The sequence below is a fragment of the Pithys albifrons genome, chromosome 5, assembly GCF_047495875.1.
Source record: "Pithys albifrons albifrons isolate INPA30051 chromosome 5, PitAlb_v1, whole genome shotgun sequence".
NCBI lineage: Eukaryota > Metazoa > Chordata > Aves > Passeriformes > Thamnophilidae > Pithys > Pithys albifrons.
Window position 1 is genome coordinate 67028393 of NC_092462.1, and position 22473 is coordinate 67050865.

Sequence of the window (22473 nt, forward strand, 5' to 3'; positions counted from 1 at the left end):
TCGAGGTGAATATAACAACTGCAATAATTTTGGAATGTGAGTGATCACACTATGCTCCATTGTACATAATAGGGCTCACTTTAAGTCCTTGCTACTGACTGTCTAAACAAACATGAAGATTCAATGCCAAAAAAAGGTTGAAAGGTTTTCAAGGACAGAAAGGGAGCTCATTAAGCAAGTTTCCCTTTTGCAGCATGGTCTCTATGAAAACTTTGTACATTTGCTGTCCCATCTTATGTTGCTGAGACACTGAAGAGACATCTGTGAGAGATGGTCAAGATACAAGTACTGGTCTATAGGGCATAGCAACTAACTGGACTAATAGAAAAGCCTGTGAGAGAGGGTATGAAAAATTTAAAATTTATAGTATTTGTTGATTCTTGATCACCTGTTTAGTTTATAGGAAAATCACTGGGAAAATACAACATGAGTTTGGGAAAATAATGAAAAGATACAGCAATGTTTTTGGGAAATGGATTTGCCAGATCGGAAATTGTGTGAAAATATATCTTGGCATAAATACTCAATTTTCCATATAGATGGATCCAAAGAGGGTTCTTTGCCTGAATTTTCCCCTAAGAGAGACCTAGGCATGTCAGATAATATGAAGTAAATTGTGTTATATCAGCTTAAAAAACCAAATTCTTTCCTATTTGTGCCTCTCATTTTAACAAGGCAAGAAAACTAATCCTATATTTTATTGATTTCAATAAATATTTTATTGCAAATGGTGCTTTGTATCTCAGTAGCTGTTCAAAAAGGTTTTGCATAATCACATAAATATAGGTGACCATGCTTTAGCCTTCTGCTTTTATTCAGTTTACTGCCTAACTGTTATCAATCAAATCAATCACTTTGTTTGCAGACTCCAGTGAGAAAAGATGCTGCAGAGAACTTTTAGACTTTTTTATGGTAGGTATCATCTGTGGCATGTTTTACACTGATGGAAAGTAAGCAAAGTTTGAGCATCTCTGCATGTATTACCTCTTCCCTCAACAGATCAGCTTTCTTCTTATTTTCTTGAATTACATTCTGGCGGGCTAGAATTGCCTCTTCATGACTCAGTTTCCCTTGAAGCCTCCTACACTCTATTTCAGCCAGCTGTTCTTCCAAATCTTTTCCACGCATCTGTTTTTGCCATTCCAAGAATTCAGATGGGTCTCCAGCCCCTTGTTGCAAATTTTCAACTCTACAAGAGAGAAAACAAGAGTATACTATTCTATGTATACTATACTATACTATTCTATTCTAGTGATCTGGCACTGCAACCCTGCCTTGGTTCATATAACATTTCCAGTAGGTTTTTGTGATAGGATGGGTTTGATCTCTGCAGAGAAAAAAGGCAGCCATTGCAAAGTCACTTGGCAGACACATTCTAATCCCAGTCTAAGAGGTGTTCCTACTACAAGGAAAGCCTGAGAAAGCCACACTGGAAGAAAGCACATGAGAGCATAGACCTGACAGTTTTCAGTAAAACAAAGCCCCAAGAGAGGGCAAACTTTAGCTACATATGGATTCTCATAAGGAGCAGAGAGAATCAGGCTGAAGGTATGCATATTTTCTCGACGATTTCTTTCCTTAGAGGTAGAAAGAACAAGTAACTTTTCTTTTTGGCAATCTTCTTGGCAACTTTAACACCGAGAACTAAAAACTTCTGCTTAATTCTGCTTCTGTTTTGCATTTTGTCCATTAAATAACATTGTTGTAATGAGGCAAAGAAGTATTCAAGTATTAAGCAAAGTCACATTCTTATTTTTTGTGCTCAGCTGAGAGAAAAAACAGCAAAACCCTGGGGTGGGTCCATCAAAGTCCTGCAGCAGAGGAGGGAATGAGCCAATAACTAGGGCAGAGACACAAACATGCAGTGAATTGCATCTTACTGCTGCTCCCTAATGCATATATATGTGTGCATATATATATCTGTTGTGTGTTAAATGCAGCTGAAGATTAAACTCATTAATATAAAATAGTTATAGGGAAAATCTATTCCTTTGTTGAGTGGAACAAATTCTGCCAGCTAGAGTGAACAGTATCATATGTGATACAGAGGAACCTGAATATGCACACACAGCTGATAACAGAACCTGAGTGATGTATATTTTATTGCTAGAATCCTGATGCACATACCAAAACATGATAGGTCAAAAGACCAACCATACACAGTCATTCCAGGACTAAAAATGCTAACATTATTTAGTAATTAGCCTGCTGAGACAGGTAGTTTAGAAGTAATACTAAACCAAGATGACATGCTACAGGTTTAGTCTTTGTTAAAATTTTTAGTGAAAATGTTCCCTAATTCAAGTTACAGAATACAATCTGTAGTGGCCACCCAGAAGTTCTCCCTAGCTAACATCCTCTGAAAACCTCTGCTGCTCAATAATGATTCCTTATGTCAGAGGAATCCTTACGTCAGGGTTTCTGAGAGCCCCCAAAGGACCTGCAATCTCTTATTCCTGCCCCCCCACCACTGCCTAGGATTTAGTGCTTGTGTTCAAAGACAGACAGCTCTGTTGCAGTGTGACCATATAACACTGGATTGGACTGAGTGACAAAAACTGTGTGAGGGAGAGCTGTGGGAAGTCCTGGTGTGTGTGGAGAGTTTCTTCCCAGGAGACACATTTAAGCCCATGTTAACTGCCTTGGTCCTTGCCCAAGCTGTGCTGCAGGTATGCCTGCACCCAGCCTAGGGCCTTGCTGACCCTGCCTTGTTGACTTGGCTTCCTGGCTGGACCTCGGCCCTGACGTGTCACTTTGGACTCATGTTGCAATCACTGGGCCCTTGGCTGACCCTGCTGTCTGTCACTGGGTCTGCTCCACTGCCTTGCCAGGGCAGCGAGGAACGGAGCTGCTGTCAGTGAGGACACTGTCCCTACGTTCTTGCTGTCACCCTCAGCTCTGGCTTATCCCGCTCTAAGGAGCAGCACATTCTTTGCCCACCATATCTTACTGTGAGAGAAATGGACAGGTATTTTTATATACACATCAACAACTTCAAGTATCAAACTTGGCATGTGGTTGACCACAACCATTGAAGAAAATGAAGACATATAAAATTATTTTGCTTATTATAGATGCATCTTTCATGGACACAGAAATAAATGAGTATTTGGGCATTATTTATTCTAGAGAATTGTAATAAATATGAACTTTGAAAGTGGATCTAACATGAAGTGCTAAATCAGAACAGTCACATTGTCTGGCATCCACAGAAAAATAAGGACTTTTAGGTAGACTTTTTTCAACACACTTCGCTCTTTATTTCTCAACTGTCTTTGTAGAGTAACTTCCTAATGCTTACGACAGATCCATTAGTTTAGGTTACCTGCAATTTACTTAATTATTTTGAATGTAGTTAATTATCCGATATCTAGAGATGTGAAAAGTCCTAGGAGAGTGATCATACCTCTTGAGCTGCTCTTCCATTTTCCTCTGATAGAGGGCGCCCTCCCTCAAAATAGCTGCAGTGTTTAATTTAATGGGTATATTGTCAATCTGTCAGGAAAGGAAATGTATATACTGTTGTTAGTAATGTAAACCATAAAACAGAGTATTAAAACATTTCAGTGGGTTAAATAAATTGACCCAAGACAGCATAAATTTTGTTTAAAGCATTCATCTAGCATTAATCTGACATTCACAATGAAATTGCATGCTGTTCATAAACCACTCAAGCTGCTTAAGAAATCAGCAAAGTCCCCCAAGTGGATTATAAATTTGTAATCACTCCTGGACCATGTCAAATCCCATAGAAGGTCCTCACTTCCCTTCATATCTTCCAGTGCTCATATAAACAGGGCAAAGGGATTCCATCTGTTTTGGACAAACACAATAAACTGCGTCTCTGAAAGACAGTCAGTTAGACAGAACCATTCAAGTAAAACATAAGCAGCACCTTTCATAGGAAGGTCTCAGAAGCATTCCATAAATAATCACTGTTATAAGGTAAAAGTATTTCCAAGTCAGCTGGCATTGCCCATTGCCATATCCATTTTCTAGACAGAAGTGAGGTACAGCTCTTAGTGACTTTCAGCCTTGTGCTGTAATTTGGAATAGATCCTGTGGCTGCTTTGTAATTCTTCAAAGTATTACCTTAGGACTGACTACCAGACAACCTCTAAATACTGAGGGAGAAAGGGAACAGCTCCTCTGCCAGTTAAAGTTGTTCCCTGCACAAATAGTCTATTCAGCAAAATGGATCACCTTTGCAGACACGTGTAAGAGACCTGATCTGAACCCAGGCAAAGCAGCGCTGCTGGGGTGAGAACTGAGCTCACTCCTGCAGCAAACAAAGCTTAATCATAACACATTTGACTTAAATCCAGACAAGTTCTGTGTTCAGAATTAAAACATGTATTTAAATCCCAAATTAAGAACTTAATGAGTGGCTGAGAAACAGATGCACAGAATCACTCAAGCTACATACTGCAAATATTGTATGCACAAACAGGCACTGCATATTTGTATATATTCTCCCCAAATACATAAGCTAACTCAAAAAAACCATGTTTTATAATTTATATTAATTAGTAAGGTTGACAGCGAACACATTCCATCAACCAGAAACTAAGCAGAATTACAATGCTTTTACATAGATGGCTTATTTTAATGCACAACATTAAATACCTGTCTGTTTCTTGACAAAATTATGATAGCTTGAAGAATTCAGGAAAATAATCAAAACTAATATATTTTATTTCTTTTGTGGGACTCGCTATATTTACTCTTCTTAATACCTAACAATGTTTTCATTTTGGTCTGCTTCTCAACACATCTCAAAGTCTCCTGCATTAGATGAACAGTCACTCCCCAGCCTGATTTTATGCTCTGTGCTGTGTAAACAATGTCTACTTAGACATTTTCTCTGACACATGTAGAAGTTTTATCTATGTATACAGATTTCACATTCAGTATTTATCAACTATAATTTGGATAGAGAACTGAACTATGAATGATTATGGGAATATCTTTAACTTCAGTTTTGCAGTTTATTGACGAGAAATATGACCGTATAACAATGAAACAGAACTATGGCAATATGGTAAAAATAACTAGGACTCCCAAGTTACATGCAGGCAGGCATAAGTAAAATAACTGAATAGATTCTCCTACGTATCAAGAAAGTTCGGAATTTTCCTCATTCTCTTCCTTTTTTTTAAGATGAGAAAATTGAAATAATTGGGAAAATTGCAGAACACTCTAATTCTTGTGGAAAAAGATTGTCATCACTGTTTTAACTTAATGAACATGCAATAGCTCACCCAAACCAATAAATATGTAAAGAGCAAGGCCTGATATGAGCAAGAGGCAGACTGAGAGAGAGTGACAATGCATTTGTACTGTCTCATTCTCCCACTGAAAAGGATGAATAGATACTTTGGAAGAGCAAGAGAAATAATTGCTGCTGCACATAACAAATGTGTCTGAAATGAAAGAAATATATTTAATATAGTGTGGGTGTTCCACAAAAAGGAAAAGAAAATACTAGTTGGTTAAAACATTATATAATTTCAATTATTTGAGTATAGATTATAATCTTATTTATATATCTTGGATAAACCTTCCTCTTAGGATCTCTCTCCTCACAGAGTTGCACAGGCAGGAAGGCAACAGGAATAGAAAGTATTTTAAAAGTCAATAACAGCATGCCTACTTCTGCTTGAAAGTTACAGCAGCATCTTGAATATCACCTAACCAACCTTTAAAGCAAATGTGTTTAGACAAGATAAAACTGATTATGCTTCTAGAGGAGACACTAGGAGATTTTAGAAGTGGCTCCGATCAATGCCAGAGGATGCCAGATCCATAGTTTTTGTTATGCAGTTTAGGCAGATGGTTTGACTCTCATTAGTCCACACTAGGGCTTTATGTTATCAGGAAAGGGAGTGGAATATACATAGTTTTGAACTAAACACGCACAATTACATGCCAAGTATGTTTGGGTTAACTATGTAAATATTTCCTGTTTTGTTTTTTTCTGTCTCTTTTTTGTACAGAAGTAGCTGGGATCTTACTACTTTCCTGTAATTTAATGCTGCTTGACTATAAGCAAGCAGCCTGAGTAGCTGATACCGTTATTAAAGATAATTCTGGTATGGGATAAATGTCAGATAGGCTTTAGAAATACTTGCCAGATGCCCAGTTCCCCAAACAGAGTCTTTTCAGGGTATATATGAGTTGTACCTAAATACATAGGCAAACCGGCTCACAGGGTATTTAAGATCATCATACAAGCCCAGCCTCCGCCTTAAATTATTCTGCATATGAGCTTGAAACAAAGAAAGGTGACAGACTGAACAAATATAAGACTAAAGATCATCTGTAGTACAGTTATTGCAGAAACAACAATGTGAGATTTCATGTGTTACACTGTTAAGGCTGAACTACCAATTTTCCATGTTTACAATTCCCTGACCCTTGGAAATCCTAGAAGAGAAGCAATCAGGATAGTGGATTTCATGACCTCAAGTATGTGTCTGAAGGAAACAAGACAAACCTATACAATCCAGCCTGATCGTATATTGTGTATCAGACAGTCATTAGCTGGAATGATTGCTCAGCATTCTTTAGGATCTCATTTAGAAACACTGATTTACTGATGCAAGATTCTTCTGTCCTTAAGCCGAGTTCTAAACCAAGGGTTTACAATTGTTTTTTTTCCTGGGGACAAGTCTCAATCCTTAACAATTTACACAAACTCTTCTCCTTTTGTAACCGAAAACACAGATAAGGCAATATGGTTACACGGTGCAGCTGCACACAATTTACTTGTCTGAGCTCTCGAGGGACAAACAGGTTTTAATCACCCTGAACAGCTTCACCTGGAACATCCATTCACACCCTCTGCTCACTGGCCTGGGAAACTCATTTCAGCTCAGATATGGACTTCAGTCCTTTCCCATTATGGTGGGATTTTTCCCACTCCTGGCTGACTCCGTAGTTCAGGCTCCTGCTGCTGTGGGCCTGGGTTGCTGTTGTAGCCTTGTCTCCTCAATGGACTTCAAGGGTGGGCTCCACACCTGACTGGGTCCCTTGCCTTGTCTAAGGGTGACTTGTATCAGCAGAACCTCTCACTGCCACCACCTTTTCATGTTCAGATACTGTGTCCTGGTTGGTGAGGGCACTGCCTGTGCTTTCATTACCTTTGGCTCCTTTTTCTCTTCTCTTGTTGCTCCCTGACCGTTTCTTTGTGGATTGTTAATGGTGCATAGAACAAAATCATGAGCCACAGACTGATCTATCTCATGCTCTTGGCCACAGACCTCAGTGTAAAATATGGATTCTGATAGAGTTTGTGTCACCACAGAAACTGCATGTGTGTTTTTCACTCCAGATTTTTCAAGTACATCTAACAGCAGTTCCTTAAAGGTTTCTCACCTTGCTTTGGATCTTCTGAGCCCTGCATGGTGGTTTACTCTTCATACTGTCATGTGTGCTCTACAGTTCAAGGCAAAAATATATGGGTTCATTTCAGAAACAGATTTTCAGCAAAAAATACTAGATATTTGTAAAAAATAACACTTGAATATTCATCTGGAGTAACAAATACATAGGGGACATATTTTGGAATTGTTACAGTCACAAAAACTTGCTCTGTACACCCAATTTAGTGGGAATATTTCATATCAAATGACCATAGAAAGGTAGGTCCAAACATTAACTAAAATTTATTGACTAAAATAGTGCTAATAAGTAACAATTATGCTTTTTTGACTATGAAATATTACTTATATATATGAATATATTCAGCTTTTAACTGAGATAGATGCTGGGAGGATAAAAGAGGGTATCAAAGCACACTTCACGGAATTATTAATTAATGGTAGAATTCTACTGATGGTTATTAATTTAATTTTATGATGTTAGCTATAGATACTGATGTGAAACTGTTTGGTACCATGGGGATGAACACAGTGAATAGAATATGCAGCAGCGATGCTGAAAAGCATATATTATATACATAGTATGGTGACATAACTGTGAACTGGGAATCAACCAAAGCAAGAATTCCATATGAATAGGCATAAAAGTTAATGGAAAAATAATATGTGGATTTAGAGAAATATTGCCAGTTTGGAGACTTGCTGGAGGCGTTTCACAGAAAGGCTGCTTGTCTCAAAATAAGGAGAATAATAGAGCATCACCAGAAGTATAAAAAAAGGGGGTTGTCCATGGTCCATCCAAAGAGGCAAATGTTGGTATAAGGATGTGAAATGACAGTAGAGCTATAAATCATGGCACATAATTCCTAAGCCCAAATAAACATAATTTTTCAAATACTCTGAGATAGCTTTAAATACTCCAGTAATTTTTCATCTTCATACTGGGGGATTTTTAGGTAAGAAAGTATTTTGTAGCATACCTCTCTCTTTTCAGACTTCATGGTTGCACACCTGAACCGGTCTGTATTTGCTTTCACGAGCAGATCCTGCAATTAAAACAATTAACTTAAATGTGTGGTTCATTTAAGAATAATTTCATGTCTCAAAAAGTGTTGCAGCCTAACCACTATTTTCACAGAATATTCTGAGTTGGAAGGGATCCACAAGGATCATCAAATCCAACTCGTAGGTGTATGGCCCATAGGGGGATCAAACCCACAACATTGGCATTTGCACTGTGCTGTAACCAACTGAGCTAATCTCAGGGTCTATTCCCAGAATCATAGAATGTCTTGTGTCATCTTGTTCCAATCCCCCTGCCATGGACAAGGACACCTTTCCCTAGACCAGGTTGCTCAGAGCCCCATCTAGCCTGGCCTTGAACATCATCATGGATGGGGCAGACAATTTCTCTGAGCAATCTGTGCCAGTGCCTCACTACCCTCACAGTGAAGCATTTCATCCTAATATCCAATCTAGACCTACTCTCTTTCAGTTTGAAGCCATTCTCCCTTGTCCTGTCACTACATGTCCTTGTCAAAAGTTTCTCTCCATCTTTTTTGTGGCTCCTTTCAGGAACTAGAAGGCCACAAGTAGGTCACACCAAAGCCTTCTCTTCTCCAGGTTGAACAATTCCAATTCTCTCAGCCTTTCCTCATAGGAGAGGTGCTTCATCCCTCTAATCATCTTGGTGGTCCTGCTCTGGACTTGCTCCAACAGGTCAATGTCCTTCCCATGCCGAGCTGGATGCAGGACTCCAGGTGGGTCTCACTAGAGGGGAGCAGGGGGCAGAATCCCCTCCTTCACCTGCTGCCCATGCTGCTGTTGATACAGCCCAGAACACAGCTGGCTCTCTGGGCTGCAAGCGCACATTGCTGGCTCATGTCCAACCTCTCACCCACCGGCATCCCCCAGTCCTTCTCAGCAGGGCTGCTCTCAGTCTGTTCATCCCCCAGCCTGGACTGGTAACAGGTGTCACTCTGACCCAGCACCTTGCACTTGGTCTTGTACAAACTCCCATGGGCCATTTCTCAAGCCTGTTCAGGTCCCTCTGGATGGCAGTCCATCCTTCAGGAGTGTCAACAGCACCACTTGGGTCTTGGTGTCATCTGCAAATATGCTGAGGCTGCATTTAATCCCTTCATTTGTGTCATTAATGAAGACATTATTAACACTGGTACCAACATGGGTCCCGCAAGCTTGACTTAGTATTTATATGAATTTTCATTCCTGATTAAAGACTTAAGTAAGCAACGCTTGATTTTCTACACAGTTCTGCCTGGTTGTATCCTCTACACAGGACATCAGGACTTTGATAGATCCATCCGTATGAAACATGTTGCTCACCCAGATTTCAACTTACAAGCACTGTAATTATCCATGGCACAATAGTACCATTGGTAGCAACTATTTCCACATAGCTGACAAACAATAGCTTTGTTTTTGAGCTACATTAGAAGGTTATGATCAGAGCATCACAGCACCAGGGGTTGCTCCAATGGCACACCCCTGGCAGTAATTCTCCCAGTCATTTTAAAGGGGGAAGTACAGGGAACCACATTTCTAGTTTTTGGATATTTCTTTTAGTTGTAAACCAAAGTTCTAATCAAAGCTGTGAAACACAGACTGTTTTTTCTAATGGCTTTCTGGGCAGCAGCTGATAACATCAGTGCTTCCATAACTGTCTGGAGCGTGGCTTCCAATGTTCTCACTCGTCACAGATGCTCAGACACGGTTTTTATAATGGCGGCTACAGCTTCTGCAAAAATGCTATGAAACAAATGGCATTTTAAATGCATATTTCTGTTAGGACCCATCAGTTCAGCTTGCTTAGCAAACTGTCTAGAGAACTGACCTTTGTGAATGCTTTGGATGCCTTTTATAACATTTCCAGAGGCGGCAAAAACTGCTGTTATTGCAGCTATAATTTCTGTGGTGGTTTTCCTTTGTTTCTTGTGTTCATGCATTTTCTCTACTGAAGAATGTGGCTGGTTATAAAGTGATTTTTAAAGTTGTCATGGATTTCTGTCAGTTTAGGCACTGTGATATTTGGCCTTCTCTTCCTAGTTCTCCTAGGAAGTTTATAATGTACAAATACACACACAGACAAATAGACACGTGCTTCCTCTACAATATGGAAATAAAAGGATAAAAAATAATGTTCTGTTGTTTTATAATGAAATATCAAGCATAGGTAATGTGACAGGCCAGCAAAAGGAATGCAAAGTTTATCCCCCTAGAATCTATGCCATGTTAAAGCATTTACTATAGTTTAGGAACAGAATCCAATGCCCCTTTCACAGGGACAGGAGGAGAGCCCAGACCAGCGATGAATGGACTTGCACTGCCCAGTGGAAACTGGAGTCAGGCATTTTCAGAATGGAGGTGGGAGAGTGCAGATAAAAAAAGTCACATGGCAATACCTTTTATCAAGCTTATTCTGTTATTGGATTGGATATGGACTGCATTGTGGGGATGGAGAAAGAAAGAGGAAATGGACATTTAATTTAAGTCCTTTCCAAGGAGAAGATGATAACGATCTGCTTTAGCTATGACAGGAGCTAACTCATTGAACAAGATTCCTGTCAAAGTCTGGACCAAATAACTAGATGTTTGTTTTTCCAGGCCTCCCTCCTGCTCTCTTAACACACAGACCATGTACTCTGCTTCTTTACAAACCAGGATGACTTCCCACTCTCTCAGCTGCTGAAGGAAAGGGTATGAAGTCTGCACTAAAAAGAAGTCAGAATCTGCTGATATTGGAAAACAGTGGGTGATGACATGTAGTTATTTATCAGTTACTACAGAAAACAAAAAAAATATTGAACATATTTTATAATTTGAAGCCTTAATTAATAACTGAATATCTTAAATATCCACATTTCCTGTGGGAGTAAAAGAACCATCAAACTATTTCAAGCCTGGGAAGAGAAGAAAGTAATTGTGTTTCTGCTACCTTACATGGCTACTTGCAAAATTTCTCATGTGGTACTTGTATCGTGACTCAAAAATGGACCTTGTCTCAGACAATTGATAATAACATAAAGAGGATGGGGAAAGGGTGCTAGAACAGAATAGAGGATACAAACTTCATGACTCTATAGAGAAAGAGCCACAGCTAATAACATGCAAAAGCAGACAAGTTTCAGATAAAGTTCTAAGATTTGTGAAGATGAATAATACGGAAGAACAAGTTTAGAAGAAAGGAAAAAGTAGAACAAGAACATAATACACTTACGTTTGCTTTTTGGAGATTTTTTTCTTTGATTTCCTCTAGTTGCTTTTTTTCCTTTGGAGGTTTGTAGGTGCTTGGAGGAACCTACATTTAAGGAGAAAAATCTTTAAGACACAGGATATAGAATATTGCCAGTGACACATTCTTGCAGGGGAAAAAAACCCACATTCACTTTTACCACAGAAAAGCAGCAACTATTTTTTAAATATTGATTCTTTTCTATTAGTGCCACTGTAGAAGACAGGGACAGATTCCAATTAGCTGGGACTACCCAGCCTTTTCAGTCCCACCTAATGTAATACAAGCCCTGGTCAAATGATCAGAAAGAAAAAAAATTGAAACTAGTACAAGAAAGGCTAAAGCAATAATAAGTCCTATAGGTCCTATCAGAGAGGAGAAAATGTTGCCAGAATGGGAACAGTTCTGTTTGGCATCTCATAAACTTCAGTTTCACAGCACTGAGAGCCAGATAGGGCAGCTGAACAGAGCTGAGCTGTGGAGCTCTCTGGCACTGTGTGTGGTAGTAGCAACAAGTTACAGAGACTCCAACCAAGTTTAGGGAAGAGAAATCCTTTAAAGTTTAACTCCCAGGAAGTCTTAGAGCTGAAATGGTGGGAGACTGAGAAGACAGTTGGAGACAGAAGCAGCTCTGCTTGTACTATCCCTCTGGTTTTCCCAGCCATCTGTGTTTAGCCACTGCTGGAAAAAATACACTGGGAAAAATGAGCCTTTGCTCTGGTTTACCAGGGCTGTCCCAATGTCCCTATAAGAGAAAACCACTGGAGGTGTGGATTAAATGTTTGAAGGCAGAGGACTGAAAGGGCCCTCCTAGCATTAGTCAAAGATTTGGGAAAGGATTCACATGCCAGAAAGCACTACAGCTAAAATGTACAGGAAATGGCAATGTGGCTGTCATATGGATCAACAGGAGACTAGGAACTTTGGGGAGATTTTAGTATTTGCTAGAGCAATAAATTTTGCCCAGAGCAAACTCTGAAAATAGACTGAATGTCTCCTTCCTATGTGGGTGAGATAGTCTGACAGTTTAGTGGACATCTGCTTAAATATTTATCTTGCTAAAAATGTTCTAGCTCAATTAGAAGTTATAAAATTATTTAAAGAATTAATGGACAAAATGTATAATCTGTATTATACTGGAGATCAGTGTAGGGAACATGTGGATCCCATCTACTGGGCTATATAAAGACCTATACTTTCAAAAAGTCATGAATCTGATGGGCTTTCTACCGCCTCTGCTACGTGACATCTTTATGTACAGGTAAAACAAAAGCACAAACAGAAGCAGCTGGCAATGAAATGCACTGGTGAGACTGCTCAGGTATTTTTGTGAGCTTTTTAAGTGAAGCAGAAGTGAAAGTGTTTCCCAGCAGTATCGAATTTTGATTATGCTTTTATAGATGGAGAAATTAAAGCCCAGAGGATTTGCAAAGCTTTGCACAGGCAGTGAGTATCAGTTTATTTCACTCTTCTTCCTAGTCATGTGCTTTACCTGCAAAACTCCATCATCTGCCACTGTGAGCTGCAAATCTCTCCTCAGAAACAGCTATGCTTATTCTGAGTAATTTAAGAAGAAGACTTTTCAATCAGCTCTGTTTCAAAAACGTTCTTAGCCTTGTAATTTAGCCCTTAGACACCATGGCATGAGTTCTTAGCAGACAGATAAGACATTACAGCCATTACCCAGTTGCTGGAAGAGGGTAAGAAGTCACTATTAACTAAATTGTAAATTCCAGCAACAGAGAGATCAAAAAGACTGTCCCTACTTAATCCAAATGTGAAAAAGGGGGCTGGGTGTAAAACACTACCCTTGCTCTCCGTCTCCAGCCAGTGGTCAGGCTCACATAGGCTGTGTGGGTATCTCTGAGCCAGGGTTTATTTAGGGAGTCGGTACCACAAGAAGTTTAAGGAAGAACAAAATGAATAATCACTTTTAAATTTGGTAGTCATCACTCTTCTATTTTTTAAAGTTACGGTTTTAAGATGGAAAAGGACAAGCTAATGCAATGATATTGTATTAAGAGTTTCTATTTTTATACATAAGGAGATCATAAATATATTGTTTGGTTTGTAAATTTACAAAGAAAATCCCCTGTATTGGCTAAATGATTTCACCCATTTAACTATTTTAAATCACCAGCAATTTCATTCATGAAGCACAGCTGAAATAACAATAAAAATATCTAAAAAATACATTCAATTTGGCTGAATTGTGTTACAAGAACATTCCATTGCAGTCTTTTTGGTTTTTTTTAAATATATTATTGGTTTATAAAAAATCTAAAAATAAAATCATTGCATAATCTTATTATTCTAGTATAGTGCAGATATTAAAAGAATTGATTTTATTTGTTACTCCAGACCAAGATATCCAAGGAAGTTAAATGTGTCCAAATAATTTAGCATGTTATCAGGTTTAAGCACATGTCTCCATTTATCTCCTTTGCAAACTTTCAGGTAAAGGACACCTTTGTAGAATTGTATTTATGAATGTGTGTATGCATATGTGCATACTTGTGTCTGCATCCATGTGTTTGTGTGCAAAGGCCAGTGGAGACAAGAATTTATAACCTTTACACCAAATATTTAGAGTGAATTGTTTCATTATTAAATTTCAAAATTAAAATGTTTTTCCTTTTTTATAGAATCAATCATAGAGTCATAGAATTGACTGGGTTGGAAAAGACCTCCGAGATCATCAACTCCAACCCTTGGTCCAACTCCAGTCCATTTACCAGATCATGGCACTCAGTGCCACGGCCAATCTCAGTTTAAAAACCTCCAGGGATGGGGAATCCAACCCCTCTCTGGGCACGCCATTCCAATGCCTGATTACTCTCTCTAGAAAGAATTTTTTTCTGATCTCCAACTTAAATTTCCCCTGGCAGAGCTTGAGCCCGTGCCCCCTTGTCCTATTGCTCAGTGCCTGGGAGAAGAGACCAACCCCCACCTGGATAGAACTTCCCTTCAGGTAGTTCTAGACAGTGATGAGGTCTCCCCTGAGCTGCCTCTTCTCCAGACTAAACAACCCCAGCTCCCTCAGCCTCTCCCCATAGGACTTGTGCTCCAGTCCCTTCCCCAGCCTTGTTGCTCTTCTCTGGACCCACTCCAGCCCCTCAATCTCTTTCCTGAACTGAGGGGCCCAGAACTGAACACAACACTCAAGGTGTGGCCTCACCAACGCAGAGTACAGGGAAATGGTCACTGCCCTGGGCCTGCTGGCCACACTATTTTTGATACAGGACAGGATCCCATTGGCCTTCTTGGCCACCTGGGCACACTGTTGGCTCATGTTGAGCTTCCTGTCAGTTAGTACCCCAAGGTCCCTTTCTGCCTGGCTGCTCTCCAGCCACTCTGTGCCCAGCCTGTAGCACTGCAGGGGGTTGTTGTGGCCAAAGTGCAGGACCCGGCACTTGGCCTTATTGAACTTCATCCCAGTGGAATCAGCCCATCTCTCAAGTCTATCCAGATCCCTCTGCAGAGCCCTCCTGCCTTCCAGCAGATTGACACTCCCTCCCAACTTGGTGTCATCAGCAAATTTTTCACTTAGTGTCCCTAATTTCTGATGAATGTTTATGATGATGAATGATTATCCTAACCTCCTAGACTTGTGTTACTCCAACGGAACTTTTCCAGGCTAGTGTGGAATCCCATCTTGTTCTAGGTCACTAAGACAACTACCCTGCCTTCTGCAATGACCCACATGCCAGTCCTCTCCTGTGAAGGAATTGTGTGTTCAGTGCATAGGATGGCAGTGCCACCCCAGCTCCTGAACATAACCTATGTGATACATCCTAGCTTACTTGGAAAGAAAGAAATATCTAAAATATTACTGTAAAGAAATACCTAAAATAATAATCACATTAATCAGAATAAATTAGTTTCACCATAGGGATGAAATAACTTAGTGCTCAAAATCCAGACACCTCCAATTGAATCTGTCCAGCTGTTCCAGCGTGGAGCAGTAACTACGCCTGTAGGTGGGGATTGCAACAGTCCCTGCTGATATTCCACTGGACAAGTTCTTTGACAGGTGGATGAGAACCATGAGAAAAAACAGTATCTCATAAAATGAACACCTTTGTGAGAAAATGAATGAGAACATTTCCTCAGCAGTCTGTGGGATGTAATCTCAAGAGCTTTATTTCTGTGCATTCCTCTCAAATATCTATAACTCTCCATGACACAGTAGTGAAACCTACAGCTGGCTCTCACTTTACTGACTCTTTCTTGCCGTCTGAGCTTGTCTGTTCAGTCTCTCTTCATTTCAGAACGTAAAATGGTGATACTGGTAACAACATGGCAAATTAAAGTAAAACTTAATTTGCTGAGATAGGTACAGAAATGAGAACAGCATATGTCACTACTACACTATTGGTTTTAGATTCACACAAGCTTTAAATTTGCAGACCTGGCTACAATGTAAACCAAATTTAGTATAACTCTAACAACACAAATGAACTTCACTAAATGCATCTGCATTAAAGCAAATTTATTCTAAGAGGGGCTGCACAGCATAAAGGTTCTAAAATGACAGCAACATGACTCATTCCTATACTGATTAAGTAGTTATTAAATGCAGGTTTTTAGAGCCTGGTATTAAGCTATTTCAATGTAAAATCCCATTAACCATAGAACACACTTCCATTAAATTGCTCTGTCATTCTATGATGTAAATGGTTTCTAAGAGCATTCAACACATGTATTATTTAAAACCTGAAGTGCTAATACAAGGTGGCAGATAACGCCCAAATCTATGATTTCCAAGCTCACTTCCCACTGCATTTAAATACAGATGATTTGGGAGTCCCTATCAGGTTAGTCATGGCAGCATGATCCCACATCCCGTTGTGGGGCTCTGATTTGTACCAGTGTAACTGAACCACAATCTGACACAATGAGCAAAATAACAATTTAGCATATCAAAGATACATCTAGTCTCATTTGCAGATGGCCAATGAATGTAAACTGAAAAACTTTAACTTTAGAGATTCAGCACTAATACAATTACAGAGGAATAAAATTCCACCCTCAGTGAGAAGCTGCACACTTAAAGTCCATCTCATTTCTAGTGAAATTGCTTTTCCATTTATTTTAAAGAGAGTTCATCTACAAAAAGTCCAAGTTTATAAAACATTTTCATTTGAATGTTCTTTTCTTACCTGCTTTGGTGCATTATCCAAAGCAAACATCTTACAAATCCAAGGACTGTCACAAACACTTGTATCAATGCTGCCATCAATTTATACCCATTTTGTAGTTCTACCTCTGAAAGTCACAAAATGACTACAAAAACCATCCTCTGTTTGGCTTACAATTTGCTTACACAACATTCACTGACATGAAAAGAATTAGTTTCTTGTTGGATGTTTTAGAAATCTGACCTTCAATAACATCCATTATTGCCAAAGTAATTTTTGATCTGTCAAAGGTTGTAGATTTTCTATTATTAGTTTAAAGAGATTATTAACTCTCCTACCAAGATTTTGTGCACAAGCATACATAAAATTTAGTGTCTTTCAAATCATAAATCAACTTACAGGTCGCCTTTTTTCCAGTACTGGCAGATGCATTGGCAGAGGCAGAGGAATGGCACGTGGTTTGGGCACAGTCAAATTAAATTCCTTTGGCTGAGTGACTGTTGAAGCCTTGACAGTGGTAGTAAGATTATTTAATTTATTTGTGAGTTGTTCAATCAGTAGTTGGACTTTTGGCTGCCATCTTCAAAGAAAAACAGATTTTTCAATTTTATTTTTTTCTTATTTCATACAAACTTACACACTATAAGGGGCTGGCATTGGTGCAAATTCTGTAAGGCTTTCAGACATTCAATTTTGATAAAAATGGCCTATTAATCTGTACTCAGGATTTAGTTGGACTGTGTGACTTCACCTCTTGATAGCTGCTGCTGCATTAAGATTACTGGTGGTGAAATAGCCACAGTTTTTACAGAATAGGCAACTATTTGTTGCTGCCAGTTTGTTTTACACCAGGACCAGACTCTGAATCAGAAAAGCAGCTGGCAAAAGCTAATTACACACTTAACATACTTATATGAAGAGACTATGAACAAACAGTGGTCTGAATAATGTCACTTGTACCAACCAAAAGAGCACACACAAATCAGTCTCAAAGCAGTTCTAATAAAAAAACAGAAAACATAAGGAGTTTGGTGTATTAGCAAATGAGCCCTCAGTGAACCCTCGGGGCAGCCAAGATGATTTTGATTTGTGTGTTTGGATTGGGCTTGTATGAAGGTTCAGACTTCTTCCAAGGAATGACAGGAAGGGGCAGAATAAAGGTAAGACACCAACAGGGTACCACAGTCTAATTATGGTGCAAGGTTCGTATCAGTTATTCCTCCTCTATACGTGTCCTATCCTTAGATATTACACATGCAATGGAGCTTTCCCAGAACTTAAAAGAGCAGCTGACAGTGCAGATTTACAGTAATTCATTTAAATGACTGTTACCTTATCTAGTACTGTCATTATAAAAGGAGGCTTGCAAGTAACTTGTGCAAGTGGTGTAGCTCCACTAAAATAAACAGGACTTTGTATTAACATCATTGACATTAGAAAGAGGAACACAAAGACATATTTGAAAGAATGTCATCTACTGAACTGACTAAACTCATCAATGCATGCTCAGTCCCCTGAAGGAAGTTTCAAACCCAGTAATCAAATCAGGTCTTTTAACATTCTTGTATAACTTACATTTCCCACTTCCAGGCAAAATGTGGGTTCATTGCATTGAGTGTAACTGACTGTGAAGGGCAGCTCCGATAAGCTGAGTGCTAATGAAACAAGCAATGGCCCAAGCATGTGCCTGCATGCATGTGCACATGTGAAAACTGGGTGGATATGGATGTGTATCTCTAACTCCCTATCTGTACCTTTATACTACTGTCAGCATATGTTATAATTAAAGTTGCTACAATTTGACTATTTTGAGTCAAATTCTGACTTCAAATATATCCCTGGGGTTCCTGTAGAACTCAGTGAAATTCAGAGCAGTGCAAGCCAAGTCCATGCTATACATTTGCTGAAGTGCTAATAAACTACACAGTATGAAAGGATTAATTCCAGTCACCCCATTGTGACAGAACCAGATGCAAACTCTTTTTCAGCTGACATTGTTTGTAGCATGTTTTTGTCTAACAGTGTTTGCCATCACCTGGGCTAATCTATAGTGCATTGAGGAGGCTGTGTGATTTCTGCCACACTGCTGTAATTTATCTCTTGTGGGTAAAAACAGTGAAAAAGTGACCCAGCAGGCTGCAGAGCTATTGTTTGTCCACATGGAAATGTTCCAGTCTGGCAAGGGAACTGTTACTACTGTATCAGCGCCTCACCAATGTGTGGACACACCTGTCACGTCAGAGCATTTAAGCTGCTAAATGATGCTGCAACTGTGTAAATAAATAATAATTTTAAAAGTCTTGTTTACATGCTTATCTGATTTGCTCAGAAGGGATTTTACAACCTTCAGCATAAACAAGTCTGTGCATAAAGCCAAACTCAGAGAAGTCAAACATCATTTTTTGAAATGCTTAATGTCATAGATGTTGAAGTGACTTATGAGGAATGACTCTAAGTCTGTAAGATAATTTGAACCTTCTATTTGTTGGTTTTTTTCAGATTATGATGTTTGATCCATTCAGGGGCACCAGGGAGCAAATGTAGAACAGCTGTGGAAGAACTTTTCTATGAGGGAACCTTGCCTCTGGGTAAGTGAAAGGGATTACTAAAGCCTCATGAAGACAAGAAGTGTTCTGAGTGACTTCAATAGGAGAAACACTTTAAGAGAAAAAGGAGAGCTCTTCAGGGGAAGCTTCCCCAGCTTTTAAACTTGGAGGTGGCTAGAGGCTACTAAGCTCTACTTACCTTAGCAGTGGATCAATCAAGTTCTCTTTCACATACAGTGAATCGTAGAAGTGACTCCATTCATCTTTTATCCATGTGTTCAAATGCAACTTATTGAAGAAGAATCTAAGAAACTAATAATAAGTAGTTTCTTTTAAACATGAATACTGATGATATAGTGTTCATAAGACTACAAAAGATAGTTGCTTTTACTACAAAGACTGCTGATGAACTAGCTTGTATTTTACTTTGAAATTATAATTGGGTATTTTTATATTCTTCTGAGTTGGTGGAACTCCCATGTCTTTCAGCCCTATTCTGTGAAACACTAATAGATAATCAAATATTTTAGTGGCAAAAAAATCTTCTGGAGGCTTCAACATAGAGATGTGTTGATTCATCTATAATTTGTTTCAAACGTTGTGAAACAAAAGGTTTTATTCAAAATTAATTACTAGTGGAATACACTGATTTTAGTATAATTTTGCAATAGAGTTTCAGAGTTTGATATACCCATAGTCAAATTCTGATTACCTGTAACTAGGTGATCGATGAAGCCCAGAAACATCTCAGGCCTGGCACTGCACTGAATTACTTAAATACTTTTCAGCTCCCTGGCAACTGGGCAGGGAGAATTGCTGAAAACTATAGTAAATGATACACAATATATTTTCTTCTTTTATTGAAATATAATTATTTGTCCTATTCCCATTAAACTAGAAGACTGAAATTTGGCACACATATATTATAGGGTTCTACATGCTGGAGGAATAGCAACTAACATTTGAACTTTTGTTTGCCACTGCAGTTCACCAGAAGGTCACAAGACTTTCTTTAAATCTTGAACTATTCAATTGGCCTTTTGAAACACTCTTGAAAAACAGCACTCAGATTCAGCCTGTCATTTACAGCAATATAAATTCCAAACTTGAACCTTAGCTCTTTCATTAAAATTCTTGGAAATGAAAGTACAAGCATCACGCTGAAATAATGACACTAAGAGAAAAGACCCACACTAAATAATATTGACATTATGAGAGTACTGGAAAGCAGTGTGCAGTCACTCTGAGAAGCTTCAAATGGAGACCTGCAGAGCTTATTAGTACAGGCTCGGCATCAGCCCTGTCTTGAATTGGTTTCTGCAGACCCATACAGCTCTCTGAATTGAGTTTTTAGCTCTGCAAGACTACCAAGGAGCTGCTTAGTTCAAATGTGGTGCCAGGCACAAGGTGCATCGGAGCTTTGTGAATAATTCAGCTGCAAACCATTCAGATTTGAATCAAGGTGTTTGCTGCCCGTGTTTGACAGGTGTAGAAAGCCTGCTACTAGACATCTATAGTCCTGATGTGATAATTTCCAAGGAATTAACCTGTACATTTAGCCTTACTTTCACCTATTGTGCTTTTAGCAGTCAGAAGTCTGATCAACGCTGTAGGACTAGATGAATATTACCCCCTTGGATTCCCATGCTTGCCTAGAAACTACTGCTCCTCCCCAAAACTGCAGATGCCAGCTTACCAGCACACCACCCAAAAAAAGATCATTCATCCCTAAAAACATGACTATAAACTAACTGTTGAATTGGGAAGAACTTGTATTTTCTGGTGCTTCCCAATTCCATGGAATTTGCTAAGTATATGGTAAGGGATACATTTCATCCCACTGGTCTAGAAGGTCATTCCTTGTCCTTCTGGAGGATCTTCCTCTGTAGCACAAGCATATTGGATTATATTTGTCACCTAACATAGTAATTAGTACTTATGTAATGTATAAATACAATGTCAGAAGTCTGGACAGAGTTCATACCCTCCACCAGGACAATGCAGTGTATAGACATTATTTCTACCAGTTATTATAACAAAATCTGACATCCAGTTATCCCAGCAGTATGTGTGATTACAAATCCAGAGAACACATCCCATGCAAAAAAATACACAAAGTTTATGAAAAGATGTGGTTTTAAACCCATCTAAACCAGGATGTATATAGGGGTGGATTGATCATGAGCTACCATACTTAAAATGAAGCAGACCTGAGATTTGAAGCTGCTTTCAAATTTCTAGGTATTCAAAGAGCTCACAGAAGAAGCTGATGTAGAAATACTGCAGGTGGTGATTTGTAAATCCTCCAGTTTTCTTTCACTAGCTTTCATTAAGCTGAACTCCTCCCTTTGTTTCCCCCTCAGTATTCCTCTTTATACCTCATCCATCCTCAGAGGCTTCAGTCAGTTTTCTACTACAGTGGTATGTGAATCTACACCTCTGGATTGTTGTTTCAGTTCTCCCTGCGCCTCCATCTCTTAATTATTTTCTGTAACTATCAAAGTACTTGCAACTCAACTACCACTTCAAGATGAAGAGATGAAACAATAATAAAGGCACACAGTGGTTTCTGGCTGCTGTATTTAACAGCTGGCTGTTACCCCTTGAGGCCTCCTCCTGCAACACCAGTCCTGTACTGGTTATTAACATTTCTCCCTGTGCTAAGACAGGTGGGTAATTATGTCATTGATAAATGACATGATGTACTCCTGAGGTACAGAGAATGGTTAACTGTGTAACCAGATATCAACACTGTGATGTATATTTTTTACTCTTTTATTCACAGTCCCCAAAGCACTGCTACAATAAGGACATGGCACAATATGCATCATACTAGAGAATATTTGGAATGCAGCCCTGGAATGGTCATCCAGGCACTGCAAATGGCAATGAAGGATGACTTGACATAATTTCTGACCAGAGTGTGCCTGAGCCATAGTCCACAACCTTAGTTTTGAACATCCCTGTCACAGAGGGCAAATGCTGGCAGAATAAGATCTTTCCGAGTAAGATTTTTCTGACAATAGAAAATTTTGTGTTTTGTGAACTGAATCACTAGGACAAAGCCCTTATATTTCTGTTTTGTCTTTGTTCACATGTGACACAGGTGGCAAACCACGTATTAGTGGTTGTTGCTTTTATGGCAGCAAAAT

At 39.1% G+C, this 22473-nt stretch overlaps 1 protein-coding gene across 2 annotated transcripts in view; it reads right to left on the reverse strand.

Annotated features, from left to right (window-relative positions):
* Nucleotides 1–22473, reverse strand: part of CFAP99 (cilia and flagella associated protein 99) — a 58212-nt gene that overhangs the window by 15730 nt on the left and 20009 nt on the right. Inside the window, exons 5-11 of one of the 2 annotated variants that reach the window (XM_071556936.1) lie at nt 19521–19633; nt 17175–17355; nt 11620–11700; nt 8363–8428; nt 7378–7437; nt 3407–3495; nt 985–1189 (exon numbers count right to left, since the gene is read on the reverse strand). In XM_071556936.1, coding sequence (XP_071413037.1) covers nt 985–1189; nt 3407–3495; nt 7378–7437; nt 8363–8428; nt 11620–11700; nt 17175–17355; nt 19521–19633 — 795 coding nt within the window. The remainder of the gene's footprint in view (nt 1–984; nt 1190–3406; nt 3496–7377; nt 7438–8362; nt 8429–11619; nt 11701–17174; nt 17356–19520; nt 19634–22473) is intronic. The other variant, XM_071556938.1, reaches the window with a different exon arrangement.